Here is a 20,489-nt window from a genome sequence, read left to right on the forward strand (position 1 = left end):
CCCTCTAACATTTATTTACTGTTGCATTCAGTCTCAGAGGGAAGAACTAAATGGGAGGATTCCTGGACATATTGCCCTTAATTAATATTCCAACTTTTATAAATTACCGTTTGTTTTCTTCTTTTTTAATTTCTGCTTATTTCATTGCTATGACACAATTATTGGTATTTAAATCTTTATGTATTGAATGTATATATGTATATATAAAATATTTTATGTCTACTATAATTACTTTTTTATATGAATCCACATATAATTTACACAAAGGCATAAATATGGTAATATCATAATGCTTTGTTTGGAAGTGTTGTGTGATTTTTTTGTTGTTGTTTTTTTTGGTTTTTTTTTTGCCTATGCTCTTCCCTTTTTGCACTTTCTGTAAGTTCTCTCATCCTCCACCCATGTCAACAACCCCTCGTATATCTTCAATGTAATTTTCTTTATGTAGTGTAATGCTTCCTATATTCACATTCACATTTGCATATAGTGACTTTTAAACCTTTCCTTTTTACAAAGGATAAATCATATTGTGTGCTTTTCTGCTTTTCTATTCGATAATTTTTGAAACATCTCTGAAGTTAATTGATGGCTCTAATTTGTTCTTTTTATGGATTATATAACATTCCATGGTATGCACATACCATCATTTATTAAACCTTCCTGTTTTAACTATTATCTTTACATCCAGATTTTTTGCCACTCTGAACAGTGTTATGAAAAACATTATTGTACCTGTGTCCTTACATAGTTATGTTATGTCTCTATCCCAGGAGTAGAATTGCTAGATCACAAGACAAATAAATTTTTAAAATGTTTTGGATGCTGCCAGATTGCTTCCAAAAAGATTATAGCTCTTCCTATTTCTACCAGCAATGTGAGAGTACATGTTTCCTATACCTGTGCTAGCAGTATGTTTCAGCCGTTGACTATAAAGTCATGTTTACTCTAGTTCGTATTTTCCTGACTACTAGTGAATTTAAGAAGTTTTTCCCGTCTCATCTGTCACTTGCCTATTTGTATCTTTTATCCATTTTCAATTGAATTGTCTTTTTTAAACATAATTTCATTATATATGCAACATCTGTACAACATTTTCCCCCCATAGATACTGTTAATCGGTTGACTTATGTATTTATAGTACCTTTTGTCTTTCAAAAGTTTTTAATTTCAAAATACTCAGATATTTTTGTATGTTATTTTACAGCATACCTTTTGCTTTTTAATTTTACTTAAAAAGGCTTTCCTCAATCCTACTTTATACAGGTAGCTTCCAGATTCTTTATTTAAAATCAGCAAGAGGATCACTTGAGGCCAGGAGTTGGATGCCAGCCTTGGTAATATAGTGAGACCCTGTCAGTACAAAAAAATAAAAAATAAAAGTGAGGCATGGTGGCACATGCCTGCAGTCCTAGGAACTCGGGAGGCTGAGGTGGGAATTATGTGAGCCCAGGAGTTTGAGACTACAGCTGCAGTGAGCTATAGTCATGCCACTGCACTCTAGCCTGGGCAACAAAGCGAGACCTTGTCTCTAAAAAAAAAGCAGAATGCATTGAAATGTATTTTTTCCCTACATAACTAGCACATTAGCATATGGAAAAGACCTACAAACTAAATGATGATGATGCAAACACCCAGGAAATTATTTTGAGAGAAGATTTTCTAAACAAATGCAACAATACCAATTATATTAAATATTGATTTTTCTGAAAAATAAAATTACACAAGTTCACTATTTTATTTAAATTGGTTTGCCAGAAGTCATCCATAGAATAATGATATGATTCACTATTTTTATCCATGACAAAGTCCAATTTAACAGTAAGTAAACTAATTATGGTATTTACACCTTTAACATTTTATGCAATCTATCATCATTTTAGCAAAAACTAATTTTAAATATATTTTCTTTACAGTGTGGAGTTATCTTTTCTATATTCAGTCAACTTACATAATGTCTGTAATTATGCTATAATTACAATAGTATTTTTACTGTTTTACTAGGTTGGTGCAAAAGTAATTGTGGTTTTTGTCGTTACTTTTAAAAATGTCAAAAACCGCAATTACTTTTACACACAAATCTCATCTAGTCAGGAGGTTGAGGTGGGAGGATAGCTTCAGGCTAAGAGTTGAAGAGTAGCCTGGGCAACATGGCAAGACCCCATCTCTAAAAATTTTTTTTTTAATTAGCGGAGCATGGTGGCACACACCTGTAGTCCCAGCAAAACATGATTGTGTTTGCAGAAAATTCTGAGAACTCTACAAAATGAAACTAGAATAAGAGAGTTTAGTAAGGCTGCAGGATACAAAACCAATAGAGAAAAATCAACTACATTCCTATGTAGTACAATGAAAAACTGGCAGTAATTTTAAAATATCTTTTAAAATAACACTAAAACAGTAAATGCTTAGATATTAATTTAGGAAAATATGTGCAAGACTGTTATGCTATCAATCTCACAACAGAACAGAAACATTTTCAAAGACCTTTAAAATTGGAAAGAAATGCTATGTTCATTAATCAGAACACTCAATGTTGTTAAGATGTCATTTCTACCTAAATTGCTCTATAGATTCAGTGCAATCCCAATCAAACTCCCAGCAGGCTCCTTTGCATAGACATGGACAGGGGATTCAAAATCGTTTGGAAATGCAGAGGACTTAGAATAGCCAAAGGGGTTTGGAAAGGAGTATAACAAAATTGGGGGAATCATCGCACCTGATTTCAAGACCTATAAAGCCACAATTATCATGGCAGTATGATATTGGTATAAACATCAATGAAACAAAATAGAGTCCAGAAAAAGACTCATCCATATAGGGTGATATGGTTTGACTGTGTTCCCACCCATATCTCTTCTTGAAATGCAACTCCCACAATTCCCACATGTCATGGGAGGAAGCCAGTGGAAAGTGATTGGATTACGAGTGCAGGTCTTTCCTGTGCTGTTCTCATGATAGTGAATGAGTCTCATGAGATCTGACAGTTTTAAAAAACGGGAGTTTCCCTGCAAAAGCTCTCTTCTCTTGTCTGCCGCCATATGAGATGTGCCTTTCAGCTTCCTCCATGTTTGTGAGGCCTCCCAAACCATGTGGAAATGTAAACCACGTGGAAATGTAAGTCCAATAAACCTCTTCCTTTTGTAAATTGCCCAGTCTTGGGTGTGTCTTTATCAGCAGTGTGAAAATGGACTAATACTAGGGCAAATTAATTTTAACAAAGTTAACAAGGTAAGTCAAGGGAGAAAGAATAATTTTTTCAAAAAAATGGAAAAATTGGATAACCATATATAAAAAATTGAAATTTGAACGATATCTCAGACTGCATAAAAATTATTATAAATAGCCTAAAAGTATAAAACCAGAAGAAGAAAACACAGGAGAAAATCTTTGTAATTTTTGGGTTCAGCAATAATTTCTTCTGAAAAACATGTACTTTAAAAGAAAAATGTTTTAAATAGACTTCATCAGAATTAAAAAATGTATATTCTTTGTAGAAAAAAACTGTTAAGAAAAATTTAAAAGCACACAGATTAGGAGAAAATAGTTACAAAACATCTCTAATACAAAATTTATATCCAGATTATATAAAGAATTCTTACAACTCAGTAATAAGACAAATCACTGAATTTAATTTTTAAAAGTTGAATAGATAATTCACTAAAGAAGACATGCAAATGACAGATACATGAAAAGATGCTCAAATCATTAGTCATTAGGAAAATGCAAATTAAAACCATTCTATGCCCTTAAAATGGCTAAAATGGAAGGAATGATAATATCAAGTGCTGGTGAGATGTAGAACAACTGAAACGTTTAAACATTGCTAGTCCTACTGCTTTGGAAAACAGTTCTGTAACCAAACGCAGGTCCCATCCCTCACCCCTTGCAGTGTCTAATTAACAATAATGAGATCTGACAGAAAATAACTTTATTCCAGAGGTAGCTGGGGGAGGTATTACAAGCTCTTGCCTTGAGGGTACCACTTCAGTCTTCAGGACAAGAAGGCACGGGCTTTTAAAGGGGACTTGGCATAAACAACATGTAGAGGAGGGAGTGAGGAGGGATGGGGTCTTTGGATGTCTTACCTGTCGGGTGGTCTGGTTGGTGCCAATGTGGGCAGAGGCAGGTTGTAAATTGAGGCTACCTCCTGGTGGAAGAGAGTTCTGGAGGCACCTGGTTTGCTTCAAGGTAGGGTCTCTGGGACTTCTAAGTAAACTCATAGATAAGCTTGCCATGCCTGATGGAGAGAAGGTAAAGGCTATATTTGCCTTCATTAAGAACTAAGTAGGAGGTGGGGGGAAAAGAAAAAGAAAAATAATCATTTTTTTCCTTTTAAAAATAGGATATTTGACCACAGTTTGACAGTTTAAACATTCACTTAGCAGGTGAGCCAACCATTTCATTTGTAGAAGAGAAATGAAAATGTGTCATACTTATACTGCAATGTTCATAGCTGCTTTAGTGTTCATATTCAAGAATCTGGGGTACTGTGCTCACTATCTGGGTAATGGGATCATTCAAATCCCAAACCACAGCATCACGTAATATACCCATGTAAAAAACCTGCACATGTACCCCCTGATTCTTAAATATAATTTGAAATTGTTTGTGTAAAAAGTCAAATATTAGAAACAGCTAAAATGTTCATGGACTATTGATTGATAAATTCTGGTACATTCATATAATAGTATACTATTTTTTAAAAAAAGTAACAAACTACTTTTGTTTGAACAATGTGAATTGATCTCAAAAGCATTAGACTAAAGTAAGAAGCCAGAAGTAAAAGAATACATATTGTATGTTCCCATTTACAGTCACACCTTGTTTTATTGTGCTTTCCCTGATTGCACTTTGTAGATGTTACATTTTTTATAAATGTAAAGTTTGTGGCAGCCTTGCATCCAGCAAGTCGATTGGCACCATTTTCCTGAAAGAATATGCTCGTTTTGGGTGTCTGTCAGCATTTTTTAGCAATAAAATATTTTTAAATTAAGGTGTGTATTTTTAGACATAATGTTATGGCACACTTAATAAGCTACAGTATAATATAAACATAACTTTTGTAAGCACTAGGAAACCAAAAAGTTCTGTGACTTTGTTGCAATATTGCTTTATTTATTTATTTATTTATTTATTTATTTATTTATTGAGGTGATCTGGAACTGAACCAACATTATCTTCAAGGAATGCCTGTATGTAAAATTCTAGAAAAGGCAAAACCATAGTGACAGAAAGCAGCATAACAGGGATTGCCTGAAGCCAAGGATGAGGGTGGGGCAGATTTGCTCGCAGAGAGACATGAAGAATCTTTTTTGGGTAACTCAAGTGTTTCGTATCTTGATATAGATAGGGATTATGTGACCGTTGATTTTTAAATTCATTGAGTTGTATACTTAAGATTGCTGAATTCTATTTCATGCAAATTATGCTCCAGTAAGGGAATTCTACTGTCAATTTAATTTTCTTTCTTTTTTTTTTTTTTTTTTAAGGTAGTCCATGTTTTTTTCTCTGGAAGCTTTTCAGAATTTGAGGTTGGGAGTAGTGAGACTTCAGTGTTCTACAATTTCATTACAACATATGATGGTGCGATTTTTACTTGTTATTTGCACTGATTGCAGAATCTGCATTTGTAGCGGTCAAAGGAAAACTTCCCCTTCGCCCTCTGAAAACTGACTGAAAAGTAACTGACAAAAGGCAGATTAATAGGAGTGAAGTCATACAAAGTGCAATGGAGGCTTCAGTCACAGAGCGAGTACACCAGGCAATGGAGTACAGATCATTTTATACCCTTCTTTTTAGGGGGAAGGGAGATGGGGAAGTGTGGAGAATTTTAGGGTGGTAGTAAATGGTTTTTATGGGAATTCAATGGGGTTGAACATACAATGGCCTGAGACAAGTTGGACCCACAAAGCAGACGATGGTTTGTGACCAAAGTTTATTCAGGTATGTTGAGACTTCAGACTTTCTTCCTGCGATATGAGTTGAGTTAATGAAAACTCAGGGAATGGACTGGAGGTAACCATTTTCTTCTGAGCCAGTCTGGACTTCAGGGAGATAAGGGAACTTCAGGGAACAGCTTCATCATGAGCTTTATTTAGGAGAGACAATGGGTTGAGAAACAGGAGGTGGAAGGAGGTCAGAGAGACCTTGAGGCTTCTTCAGTTTAACACATCAAAGTGCCATATTTTGGGTTATCAATTTCTGAGGCCCAGCACATTTATTCATTCATCAATTCGGGAAAATCCTCTACCACTATCTCTTCAAATATTATCTCTTCCTTGTTTCTTTTTATTCTCTTTCTTTGGAATTTTGATTACACTGATGTTACATTTTCTTACAATGCTTCCCATATCTTTCTAATGTCTCTAATATTTTCCATTTCTTTAGTGCTCTGTATTGAATTCTACTCCAGTTCATTACTTCTTTCTTTATCTCAGAGTAATTTGCTTTTTAACCCACTTATTTAGTTATATATTTTAATTTTTAGAATTTCTATTTGGTTATTTTTCAAGTGTCTATCTTTCAAATATTATATTCTTCCTTACTCGTGTATTTAATTCCCTTTATACTTTTAAAAGTATTTAAATATAGCATATATATTCATAAATCCAGTATTTGAAGTTTGCAGGAGTCTAATTTTGCTACTTATTGTTTGTCCTGACTCACTAAGGTGGGTATTTCCAAATGAGATTTGTAATTTTGGATTGTGGGTTCCTGTTGGCTGGGATTTATCTATAGAAAACCTGAAAACCACATTTGAGGGATTATTCTCTGCCAGATGCCTGGGGCCGATTAAAGTTGATTCTTAACTGTGTGAGACTACCCAAGTAGTGTGAATTTGAACCTTAGTTTCACTTGAGAGCAGAAGGTAGATTCTCAAAAGAGAGTTTTTTCTCTTTCAGAGGCCAACACTACAAAGGCAAGTGTTCTTTTTATTTTTCTTTCCTGATGGTGGATTTTTTTTTCTGGTTCTATCTGTTAACAGTGATAAAGAGACCTAGTTCTAATTGCTGATCTTTCTGAGTCCAGAGCCCCTGACTTCTGGTCCTTCAAGACAATGAAAACCATGGATCTAGTATCCAGGGAGCAGTAAATACGCTCAGGGCAGCCACTACTTTGGACAATGAGAAAAACTAAGAGAATAATTTGAAAAATAGATAAGAATACCTTAAATCAATCATGAATTATTAATATAAATAAGTGACCTACTTAAGAGGGAGAGAAGGAAAGAGAGAGAGAGAGAGAGAGAGTGTGTGTGTGTGTGTGTGTGTGTGTGTGTGTGTGTGTGTGTGTGTGCGTATTTGGGAAATACTTTTAATAAGAAGTTCTTCCTTTCTTTCTTGTGGTAACAAGAATTACCTAGACAATACTTTTGTATTCACCCGATGACACTCAAAAGATTCAGAGACTTAAAAATATTGTTTTCAAGGTCAAATCAAATTGGAGGCAATGATTCTTTATTCCATTTATAAGACCTAGGTAACTTGTCTTGGTAAAGGTAGTACTAAAAATGCCTTTTCTTTTAGACAGGTAGTTAGAATACCATACAGAGCTCATTTTTGACTGTCAAAACCAAAATTATTTGCAAGCCATAGATACATACAACCTTGTAGGCTGACACCTCACTTAACTGTTAAATCACCTAAAAGATTATCTTGTCTTTCTTTTATGTGAATTCAGGAGCACAAAGCTATTTAAAATTCTTTCTCTAGAGAAATTCTATTAGGAGTATTATATTTCTTTGGCAGTCCTAAAAAGAACTAGCCCAATATTTTAACATCATATTTTTTAAAGCTACTTTGGATTATTCTTTAAAAAGTTAGATTGAAACCCAAGAAACAGAATATGCACTGGGATACAGCGTGAATTTTACCAGGGTTCTTCTATAGCTCTAAGTGTTCTTTCAAATCTGTCTGGTATCTAGGAAACCACTCTGTATTAGCATAGCAATATTCAAATATACAAGAGACTAGTAGGTAAAAACACAAATAGATTGTACTTTCCCCTACTACTCCCTGCATATTTGAATATGCAGAACCCAAATAGTGTTTTTACATGTAAGTTTTAGAGTGTCCCAGACGGACATAAGAGCAAAAGAGAAAAAAGATTGATTGTACCATTAAAAATAGGCTGTAGTTACAGTGCAGTCGTCGGGAGAGGAAATTACTGAAGCGTAGTTCAGGTAATTTTAAAAAACTGATGCTAATAGATGACAGAGGCTGAACACATTCTGACTTATAAAATGAAAGAAAATAATGGACAAAGGAAGACAATAGCAATAAAAACTACCACTTACTGGGTTCTAACTATACATCGGAACTATATTCAGTGCTTTACTTAAATTAAAAACAGTCTCAACTAGAAGAGAATCCACTTATCAAGTGTTTAATGTATGCCACTTTTATCTATAGAATAATTTTTTGAGTTAGGTATTGTTACTTGCCTAGTTGTGTAACTGAGGAAACTGACACAGAGTTTCATCAACTTGTGCAGATCATGTAAACTTGAAAATGTTAGGTAAGATACAAAAGCCAAGACAGGCTGGCTCCAGAGTGTATGCTGTATAACAATCTTTCCATTTTATTTTCATCTAACTACTAACCTTCATTTCAGCCCAGTTAGGGCAGGAGTCTCTGGGCCATGGACTGGTACTGGTCTGTGGCCTATTAGGAACTGGGCCACACAGCAGGAGGTAAGCAGCAAGGGAAGCTTCATCTGTACTAACAGCCACTCCCCATTGCTCCCATTACTGCCTGAGCCCTACCTCCTACCAAATCAGCCGTGTGATTAAATTCTTACAGGAGTGTGAACCCTATTGTGAACTGCGCATGTGAGGGATCTAGGTTGCATGCTCCTTATGAGACTCTTATACCTGATGATCTGTCACTATCTCCCATCACCCCCAGAGGGGACCATCTAGTTACAGGAAAACAAGCTCAGGACTCCCACTGATTCTACATTATAGTGAGTTGTATAATTTAATTCATTATATATTACAATTTAAAAATAATATAAATAAAATGCACAATAAATGTAATGTGCTTGAATCGTGCCAAAACCTTCCCCCACCCACCCTGGTCCATGAAAAAAAAATGTCTTCCATGAAATCAGTCCCTACTGCCAAAAAGGATGGGGACTGCTAAGTTAGGGTATGTCTTCTTCCATTTTAAAGATGGGGAAATAGAGGTAGAAACTCTAAGTAACTTGCAAAAGATTACTTGTGAGTAATAGTATCAAGATCAAAACTGGTCTACTCTGTTTCCAGAACCTATATACTTTCCACTCTATTATTCTGCCTTTATGACAGTATTTTTTATTCTTCAGTTATTCATTTATTTGGTCATTCATTTAACAAATGTTTATTGAGTACTCTGTGCAGTCTGTTCTGGACTCTGGGGATACTCTTATGAACAAAAAAGGCAAAGTTCCAAAGATTGCATTCCAGTGGAGGGAAATAAAAAATAAACAAATAAACCCATAAATGTATATCAAGTGTTAGCAGGCTCAATAAAGAAAAATAAAGCACTGTAAGCAGCTAGAAAATAATAGGATAAAGGCTATATTTAAATTTTTCAGATAAGATGGTCAGTGCAAGGAAACGTGTAACTGTCACTGGTCTTTTAGGATGCTGTTGCTTTCTATCACAAGTATCCTGGCTTACATGACGTTAAAACTCAATCTTGGTTTCATATCACTCTTCTGGTTTCTGGAAGAATATGCTTGATTTAAAACTCACCATGTCATTGCAGAAATAATTTTATGCTGGTTTTCCTTTGTAATTCTTGAATGGTTATTTGAAGAGACAAAATTGGTAATTGTTTTCTTTCTGAGCATTTATCCAAAATACCCAGCTTAATAAGGTGAACAAACGTTTGGACTGATTTGGAGAGTATGCCTTGCCAACAATTAAGTAAAAGGATATTTTCTTTGTCATTAACATTTCATGTAGAATATTAGTTCTTAGAAGCAGTCTAATAATGAAAGCTGTAGTGATGTCAGGAACTAATTGACTGATTTTAATTGAAGAACACTTATATTACAGAGTATATGATGGTAAGATGTGTTCAACTTGTTTTTCACTTTTCTTTAAAAAGCTGAAAACTTTCTTCCCAATAGTAATTAAAAATAAACAGCAGTCATTAACTTACTGTGGGCTTCTAATAGCCACAATATTGCTTCCTTGCATGAATGATGTACTAATCTAAAGTAAAGTAATTCAACACTGAAATTATCTTGAAAATTAAAAACCATCCTAGGTAATGAATAGTTTCAGTTTCTGTAGCACCAATTTATGTTTAGTTTTTTTTAATGTATTCTTCTGCACATATACAACTTGCTAACTAATAAAAATAGTCTCAAAGGGACACCACCTCAAAGAACAGTATGTGTGCCAAGCTCAGTTTCTGAACTCTGCAGGCTTGGAGGTGATATTTATGCACTCCTTCATTCAGCCAACACTTACTGAGAAACGTCTTTAGGCCAGGCGTTTTCCTGAGCTTTTTAGGGGATAAAAGAAAAAAAATGCAGTCTCTGCCCCCAAAATAACTTCTTATTATGGGATTAGGTTAATATTTTATTGTAAGCCTGTCTCTTTCATTTAGTTGGTTGTATCATAATTTATTGAACCAATTCTGTGTTGTTGAATATTTAGGTAAATTATTATTATTTTTTGCTATAAAAAGCCTTGTTTGAACACCCCTTGTAGTGAATAAATGTGTCTGTATTTCTGATTTTATTTTTCAAATGGATTTCTACAAGTAGAATAACTAAGTCAAAAGACAAACATTTTAGTATCTTAAAAATGTACCAAAAAGTTGCCTGAAATGGAAATACAGGGAAAAACATTATACCATTATACATTGCTACGAAAACTGTGTGAGATAGCCTTTTCTTAGTCCATTTCCTTGCCAGCATTAAGAATATAGAATGTTTTGCAACATGTGTATCATTGATCTTTAGTCTTCACAATTGTTAAAAAAATTTTCATTTTTAGGAATACTTTAGTGCTGGTTAAAAATTTTCAATATTTGATTCAATATCTGATATTGATAGTTTTTATCTAATAAGAAGTTATCCAGATTATGTTCTTTCCTTTATTTCTTATGCTGAAATTTAGAGTATTAAGAGGTTATGAAAAGTGTTGTCCATTGGTTGAGAAGTTTGACTGCAAAAAATGAAGATTGTAGTTGTGCGTGAGTCTGTTGGAAAAGTTGAATATTAACTTAAAAGTAAATGTTAAAAAACCAAGTTAGATCTGTATTTTGTTGGGGTTTATTGGATTTCATAAATACATATTTAGAATATTGTGAATTAAATTAAATAAAACACATTATATTTAGTGTCAATACATTTTTTCTAAGCACAAAATTCTTACCTATAGAAATATAAAAAGAAAAAAAATACTGTGAATAGATTCAAAGGGCTCTAACCACATCTTCCTTAAAAATGAAATTATGGAGAAGCTTCATGGTTAACCTGTCTGTAACATCTATGTAATATTTTTGCCATTCCTGAGTTTGTATGCTCAACAGTTTGATCTCTTTTCTATTCATATCTCAGTGGTTACACTGTTTATTTCCAGAACCATAGGACACAAAAACCGGTATGTCAAAGTCCCCCGTGGTCACATCTGGGTTGAAGGTGATCATCATGGACACAGTTTTGACAGTAATTCTTTTGGGCCGGTAAGTCATCTTTTATCTTCTTGTTGATATAATTGGATTTCAAAGGTGAGAACAAAAGTATGTCAGATAGGTTATTTGGGTAAGACTGATCATGAATTTTATAGTGGAATAGTTTATGTTTGAAAATTTCCTTTTAAGTATCATAGATAAAGTACACTATCAGTGTGTATGTAGGTATGTGTGTGCACATGTGTTTCTTAGAAAAAAAAACTCATACACTTCAAGAAAATACTAAAAAATGCTTTTGGCCAACTACCTTATTCCAAATTGGAAGATCTTTTTTTCTCCCACGGGAATACTTTGTAGCTTATATTTTCAGTTGATGTTTAGGTCTTGTACACATTATGTAGGCATCAGTTTTCTAAATCATTAGTTTAAAATGCAAATGTAATGGAAATCATATTAGTAAATGTACAGGAAGCAAATTTTACCTCTACCCTCTTAGGGTCCCGGCGGGGCCTGAGAATTAAATTGACATAAGACAGAGTCATAGGAGAAAAGCCTGCAAATTTAAGATAAGTTTTAGGTGGCACAGGAGCCCTCATAAAGAAATGAAGACCCAACAGGTGGAAAAACGTACATACTTTTATGTTAGATTGAACAAAGAGACATAATTGTGGAAAAGTAACTAAATTACGTGGTGAGGCTAAAGGAAGATAATTATTTTAACACATTTTAACAAGGTCTGTTGGTACAGACCCCCCTCTGTGCCCCCTGCCATGACTTCCCACGAAATAATGTTTTTTTCTCCTGGTACAGGAAGGGCATCTTTCACATGAAAAATTGTGTCTCCTGCTTTCAGGAAGAAAAGGAAAAGATTAGAATGCTCTTCTTGCATCTGCTGTTTGTCAAGTGCCTTTAGCTTAAAGTTATCCTCATGTCAAAGTGGCATATTTTGGAATGGCATAATCTGTCACCCTTTATAAGTAGAATGTTAGAATTATTGAGTTTATAGTAGACATGCAGACATTCCTTATTCCATGCTTGCACTCCATAAAATTGAGACTAAACTGGTATTTTGGGAGTTTTTTCATGTTGAATGTATACAGAAATTCTGTATTTATGAATCCCTGCAATAGCTCCTAATATAAAGTGAAGAATCTTTTAGTTAACTGGCACTACACCTGCTTCTCATTATCTAGTGTGTTTAAAAGCTTGGATCTTCACTCATTAGATTTTCCTAAAGGTAGACATATCTGTACTTGTTAACATATATGTAAGTTGAGCATCCCTAATCTAAAAGTCTGAAATCGGAAATGCTCCAAAATTCTCATATTACTGAGCACCAATATGATACTCAAAGGAAATGTTCATTGGAGCATTTTGGATTTCAAATTTTGGGATTAGATATGCTCATCCAGTAAGTATAGTGCAAATCTCCAAAATAAAAAAAAATCAAAAATTTGAAATACTTCTGGTTTCAAGTATTTTGGATAAGGGATATTCAACTTGTATAAGTTAATATTGAATACCTTTAGATATGTTTGTGAAAAACATTTTATCCATATAGTTTTTTCTAAAATTTAATGTTGGTGGTCTCTAATAAAACAATTTCTTTCACATAGTATGAGGGCACACTCCTGCTGTCACTAATGGAGCAGCCACTTTGACTCATCTTTGGCTGACAGTACAGTAATAGAGCTAGAGCTGGATAAACATATATGACTGTGTGGAAGATAACTTTAGGAAACTACTCCTACTTCTTTTTTTCTAGTTGCAATGATGATAATAAATACTACTAAGACCCTTTCTTGCCTTTGAATAGTAATTATTACAAAAATATAATATAATTTTTGTAAGGTATACTAAAGTGAAATAAACAGATTGGAAATGTTTTAGGTCGCTTACAGTGTAGAAGTGACTCTTGTGACAAAATTTTGTAGCAACTCGCAAGTGAAAAAGATTACCTAAAAACCATTTCATGTCTCTCTCATCACAGATGTGATTGGGTATGAAATATTTCCATTATGTATGATGTCTCTCTGAAATATCTTTATGCTAACCCTCTTGAGTTTATGATCATTGCACAATGATAGAAAATGTCCTATCGTCTCATGATACGGATTTGCCAATTTATGACTTTAGTTTGCATTTCTAGTGTGATAAATACCTTTCATAAGTTTACTTTAAAATTTTGATAATTGTCTGGAAGTGTTGTTCAGTGCATATTACTACTTGATTTTACTGGATTATATCATAAAGACTTGGTGATTCTAATGTGTTGCTTTATAATTGCTCAGAATATTTTCTAAGCATTTCTTTCAGTAATTTCTTTCTCTGTGAAAGACATTAGTGTCTTTTCCTTTACGACACCTGGTTCTATGTAGATGAATACATTTTCTATTGTAGCCATGATGTTCTTCACCAGCACACAAAATAACTGATTATCGTAGATAGTGACAAATTTTCTGCCTGCTTTAAAATGGAAGCACATAAAAAGTAAAGTTTGTATTTGTATTTGTATATATCTATAGCTGTGACATTTCTAATAGTGATTTTTAACTACTCTACGTTGACAGACTCTTCAATTAAAAATGCATGCAGCGATTATTATAAATATTAGTAATTATATTTGAACTGTTCTCCTAGATAATATGTTCCATTTACTGAAAACACAAATGTGATTCTTTCCATGGCCTCCAGTTAGCTTGTACATTTTCCACTTTGAAGTTTTTCTATCATTTTTATCTAGGTTTAAACTGAGAGCAACCAAGAGACTTTCACTCTTTCCTGCATAGTGATTTGTGAAATTCTAGTATCTAAAAATAAACCTAAAGTAAATTATTTATATATTTAGCACCTAAAATATATAATTTATTTTAGCTACTTTGACCAAAGGACATTAGAAGAAAAACTTTTGGCTTATACATTTCAAGGCAAACATAACTTTTCTAAGATGTATAAATGTATTTTGATTTTTAGGTTTGTGATCATACTGTGACCTTGTGAACAATTTGTGTGCCGGGACTATGAAGCATAACTGAATAATTCAGATTCAGAAGCTATTTATGATAGAGTGCGTCTTTCTGAGAATGGAAACTTTGAGCTATACTAAATATGAGTTCTTTTTAGTTCTAAGTCATTTGGAAAAGAGCAAATTCAATCACTTATTTTATTGATACCTTATTAGATAAAATATTAGCCCCCAGAGTGTTTTGTGAAGGAAATATGCCTAATAGGAGATGATAGTTTTAGAAATAAATGAGCATTAGAACTATTATTTATTAATGAAATGAACTGTTGGTTTGAAAGTGATGATATATAGAATATTAAAATTCCATAGAATTCCTTTTGAAGTTTATGAAGTACAAAAATTTTTTCACTTTTTAAAAACTAGTGAAAAGTAAAGGAGAAAAAGTAAAGGTTATGTTTTTTGAAAAGTGTGGAAAATGAATATTAAAATTTATGAAGTGCAAAAAATTTTCCATTTTTTAAAAGCCAATGAAAAGTAAAGGAGAAGAAGTAAAGTTTATGTTTTTATATCATGCAAAGCTTTTTATCTATGCCTTCAAGACACATTTTTGAGCACCTGCGGTTTGTCCACTTTGATTTAGGCTTGTGGATCCTGATGGGTGGGATGGCTCAGGAGAAACAAAAGTTACATTTAACCAGGCAGAGATTTTAGATTCTGTAATGTATGTGGGAAATGGACATTTTAAGCAATTTAGTATCTAATCATACCTGTTCTGATTTTTTTCCCCTATATAATACTTCTTTGGTAAAAAACAAAACAATAGATTCTTGGAGTTGCAGGAAGGATGAAAGAATGGGACCTTTTCTTTTAAGAGCACTTGACAGCCGGGTGTGGTGGCTCATGCCTATAATCCCAGCACTTTGGGAGGCCAAGGCGGGTGGATCACCTGAGGTCAGGAGTTTGAGACCAGCCTGACCAACATGGTGAAACCCTGTCTCTACTAAAAATACAAAAATCAGCTGAGTGTGGTGGCGCATGCCTGCAATCCTAGCTACTCGGGAGGCAGAGGCAGGAGAATCACTTGAACCTGGGAGGCGGAGGTTGCAGTGAGCTGAGATTGCACCATTGCACTCCAGCCTGGGCAACAAGAGAGAAACTCTGCCCCCCCAAAAAAAGAGGTTGAGGGAAGAGGAAGGGAGGGAGGGAGGGAGGGAGGGAGGGAGGGAGGCAAGAAGGAAGGAAGGAAGGACGGAGGGAGGGAGGGAGGGAGGGAGGGAGGGAGGGAAGGAACGAAGGAAGGAAGGAAGGAAGGAAGGAGGGAGGGAAGGAACGAAGGAAGGAGGGAGGGAGGGAGGGAGGGAAGGAAGGAAGGAAAGAAGGAAGGAAAGAAGGAAGGAAGGAAGGAAGGAAGGAAGGAAAGCACTTGACAAAGAGAGGAATTGGGACTGAGTCTTGGGAAATGTTTAAAATAGTCAGAGATTATAAGGACAGAGATTCAGGTCATAGATGATAAAGAGTGGACTGAACCTGTGAGCCTTCTGAATTCTTTTGCCACTATCACTAAACATTAAAACATACCCTGATGCCCAGAAGGAGCAGGTAAGAGGATCAACAGATTCTACCAGTACTAAGGTATAATCCCCACTCTCAAGGAAGGATGGAAGGGAGGGAGACAATCAGTCCTTCACAACACATTGTAACAAATACTCTAGTTGGGGGTATGACAGGGCCTTTTAGAGAAGTAGAGTGTGTATGAAAACCCATGAAATCTCCCAGGAGGATTTGGTAGAACAGAGTGTTCTGAAATCAGTGAAAATAACTATTTGGTAAAAATCCTGCGTTACATAAAGCACTCTAGATGCTATATGTTTTGTGAATGAAGTAATTTACGCCTGGAGTGGTTAATGGGTTTTAGCTGCATTGAAAATATTCTGCCTATGCAATACAGAATAATCTTGTGATACACGAGAATGAATTTTCATTGCATTTATTTATTGTCGAATTGTAGCATTTTCCTTGTGTAACTTCTCTAGAGCAGCTAGAATAGCTTTTATTTAAAATCAGCCATTTCAAATTTAAAAAAGGTCATTAGACAGTGTTGACAGGATCCAAATGAAGTATTCTCTTCACACTTTCTTTGAAAAAATGGTGCTTAGGCTTTAATTGGTTATATTTTCTTGTGGCTTGTAGTACATGCTTGTTCTTTAGAAAATTTTGATAGGAACTAAAATAATCTATATTTTATAGAAAAATACTGGTAACAGTAGTTTTATAGTTTTTGTTAATAAGTCATAAAGCCTCACCTTGTGGTTTTTCATCAAATGTTTCTCATGATTCCCATAAACAGTGCCAGAACCTGGCAACCTCACATGCTTTACCTAGATATAATTTTCATTTGACTGGTGTAGACAAAGGCATACATCTCATAAAAAGATCAAAGCCACTTAAAGGAGATATCATTATAATGAAAATATTTGTATAACCAAAGATAACTAAGTTTTGGAAGAGAGCCCATTCTCAGAAGCTGTGTTCAACACCAAGAAATGTCCATGCAGTAAAATGAAACAGAAAGTCCCTCAGGACTAGCTTCACTGTTCATTGGATTTGTTGCTGTAATTAAGACATGAAAAAAATATATGATTTTAAAAAGAGAGCTTGGAAACATAATATGGTGATGAAATAAATAATGTCACCCGTCTTCCCAAGAGAAGAGGCAATCTTAGCTTCCATTCCTACCAAATCAAATTTTGTCTTATGCCTTAATTATTCTGCTAGTGTAGAAATTATTTTCCACATGATTTCATTTTTAGATAGAAGAATGTCAGCAGAATTGTCATTAGACTTTATTGCTATGGCAGATACTGTTCCTTTGGGCCATTTAGTTACAGAATTAAACACATTCATTTTATTAGAAATATATATTTACTGATAATAGGTCAGGAGCCAAGATTTAGTGAAACATATGCAGGGGTTATTAATTTAGCGATTTTATAAGCGCTTAGAATTTTTTTTAAAGTGAGGTCAAAGCCTTTATTTTACTTGTTGGTACCTACATAACTGGGCATACATACAAAAATAAAATGGAAAAATATGAGGCACCCATAAGACAAAAAAAAGTGTTCTATTGAATATATTGAGATTCAAAGTTTGAGATTAAATTGCCTCATTTACATGGATATGTACTTATAAAATATTCGGTGGGTAATTTTGCTCTCCACTTCTTTTAATAAATAGCAAACTATGTAAATAACTTTGTAAACAGCAAACTATGTAAATAACGTTCTTTTGAAGCTGGGAAACAGCTTTTTTTGGAAATTTTTAATTTTCTGAAAACTTGTTGGGTAATCTTTAAAAAGACTTTGCTCTGTGTCAGTATCTTATTGGTTGTATTTGAAAAAGATGAGTTTAATTTTAAGTGTCTTGGGTGATCTTTTTTGTATAATGGAGCCGTAAATGGACCCTGTAGTGAATCATGATAACTACACTTGTAGACATTATTCATAGTAAGACCCATGTGAGTTTTTGGTACTTTAAGATTTGTCTAACTTGGTGAATCAAGCAAGTGAAAATGCAGTTTTTTACTGATGTCGTCAGAATCAGAGCCATAATGTGTATTCTACTGATAAGGTCATCACAGGCCCCATGGCTTTTGCATTAAATAGAAGTTATTTTTGTAATATGACTCCTAAATAATTCTGCTCCATTTGATATTCCTGTCACTAACAATTTTTCTGAAAAGAATCCTGATCATATCATTTTGCTTCCTAACAACAATATTATCAACCTACAGTACCTACTATATTCAATAAAGGCAAGAAAGTCCTCTCTTACCACTTATATTTGACATTATGCTAAAGGTCATTATCAGTGCAGATTAAGTCAAGTAAGAGAAATGAAAGATATAGGGATGGGAAATGAGGATTCCAAACTGTTATTTTTCATAAATATGATATTGTCTCCTTAGAAAACCCAAGAGGAATCTGCAGAACTATTAAGACAATTATGCAAACTTAGTAGTATAATAGCTATTATATACATGATGAAACATGGCTAGATATCATCAAGAAATAGAAAACATACTGTTAAAGAATTTGCCATTTAAAATAGCAGTAAAAAATTCAGGATTGGTTACCTCTGGAAAGGATGGGAATGAATGTTATTGGGAAGGAGTGAGTGTACAAAGACACCAAGTTATAGTACTTATATCTGAAGCAGAGTGGTGAGCATACAGATGTTCATTACATTATGCCTTATGCTTTTTATGTCTAAAACATGAAAGAATACTTCCTTTTTTTTTTTTTTTTTTTGAGATGGAGTCTTGCTCTTTCACCTAAGCTGGAGTGCAGTGGCCCAATCTCAGCTCACTGCAACCTCAGCCTCCTGGATTCAAGCGATTCTTCTGCCTCAGCCTCCCAAGTAGCTGGGATTATAGGTGCACACCACCACACCAGGCTAATTTTTGCATTTTTAGTAGAGACAGGGTTTCACCATGTTGACCACGCTGGTCTCAAACTCCTGGCCTCAATTGATCCATCTGCCTCGGTCTCTCAAAGTGCTGGGATTATAAGCATGAGCCACTACGCCTGCTATAATAGACTATTTCTAATAACTGCATAAGTTAAAATATTAAAAGTTGACATCAGTGACTCCACATTACTTACAAATATTAGATCGTCCCCTAATATATGTGAGGCCTAAGGCATGGAGGTCTAAACACTACATGTCTAGATATTTAACATGTAACTATAAATTAAGTTAGCAAACTGTTAAATGAAATATGTAACTTTTCCTAACTGGATAAATATATCTCCATATGGCTAAAACCAGCAAACAAAGATGACTGAATTTAATTATTATTACACATTTGAGTATTCTGTTGAAAGGTCTGTGATGTTTGGAAGAGTAATAAAATGAAAACATACATAAGCGTTAAATTACATATATATTCCAAATGAAAATTCCAAGCTGTTATTTTTCAGTTTTTTAAAATACATTTTAAATTCATTTATACATTTTTTTACTGGCCTCCATTTCAGCAAAATCTCTATGTTGTTGCAATCAAGATTTTCACATGATATGAAGGATTAAAATAATATTTAATTGTATTTAGTGTTGATAATTTAAATATATGTTTATGAAAATGTAGATGAAAATGAATGTAAAAGAATTTAAAAGTAAATTTTTTCAAGTCTTTCCAAAAGATTTTTTTGTAAAATGTCAAAATGTATCTTTCCAAACCAAAAGTCAAAATATAAATAACTATTAACATAAAATTACATCAAAATTATTTAAATAGAACTGAATTTTTAAGTATTTAAAGAATTAATTACATTTTATTGCATATTTTATAAAAGGAAATCTATTTACAGGTTTGAGGGTTCAATTTATACATGCTTATCAATGTAAAGAGTATCATGCTCCATGCATGTCATACCCTCAACTACATACATATAAGTTTAAGAGCAGTATGAATTATTTAGTAGTCACAAATGTTTCCTTTGTCACCATGCAGAACTGTGGTGAATACTGTGTTTTCCTGAGTACCTCTAGAATTCTAGAACCACAAGTTGAAACATGAAGAGCAGAAAGAACAGGGGCACTCAGCTACTGGCAAATGATACTGAGTATACAAGAATCTGTGGCCTCCATGCTGAGAAGGCTTGTCACGTCATTTAATTTCCTTCTAAGCACTTCTAAGCTAAGTGCTTTGATGGCTGAAATCCTGCCTGTGATCAACTGGTGAAGTTTCATGGCATTTGGAATCAGTCCATTTTTAAAAAAATATAAAATATATGGAAAAACATGTGTCTGGGTCCTTAATGGTGTTAGTTTGTTGTGAGTAAATCCTGGTGAATAATCGGGGTTAGAATGTCACACTTTGCTAGTGCTGA

General features: G+C 34.0%; 1 protein-coding gene across 3 annotated transcripts in view; it reads left to right on the plus strand.

Annotated features, from left to right (window-relative positions):
• IMMP2L (inner mitochondrial membrane peptidase subunit 2) overlaps positions 1 to 20,489 on the plus strand; it is an 869,510-nt gene that overhangs the window by 650,513 nt on the left and 198,508 nt on the right. For 2 of the 3 annotated variants that reach the window (XM_050782656.1, XM_050782657.1), the window contains exon 6: positions 11,582 to 11,684. The exons of the other annotated variant lie outside the window; for it this stretch is intronic. In XM_050782656.1, the coding sequence (XP_050638613.1) occupies positions 11,582 to 11,684 (103 nt within the window). The remainder of the gene's footprint in view (positions 1 to 11,581; positions 11,685 to 20,489) is intronic. 3 annotated transcript variants of the gene reach the window in all.

This window comes from Macaca thibetana, chromosome 3 (assembly GCF_024542745.1).
Source record: "Macaca thibetana thibetana isolate TM-01 chromosome 3, ASM2454274v1, whole genome shotgun sequence".
Classification (NCBI taxonomy): domain Eukaryota; kingdom Metazoa; phylum Chordata; class Mammalia; order Primates; family Cercopithecidae; genus Macaca; species Macaca thibetana.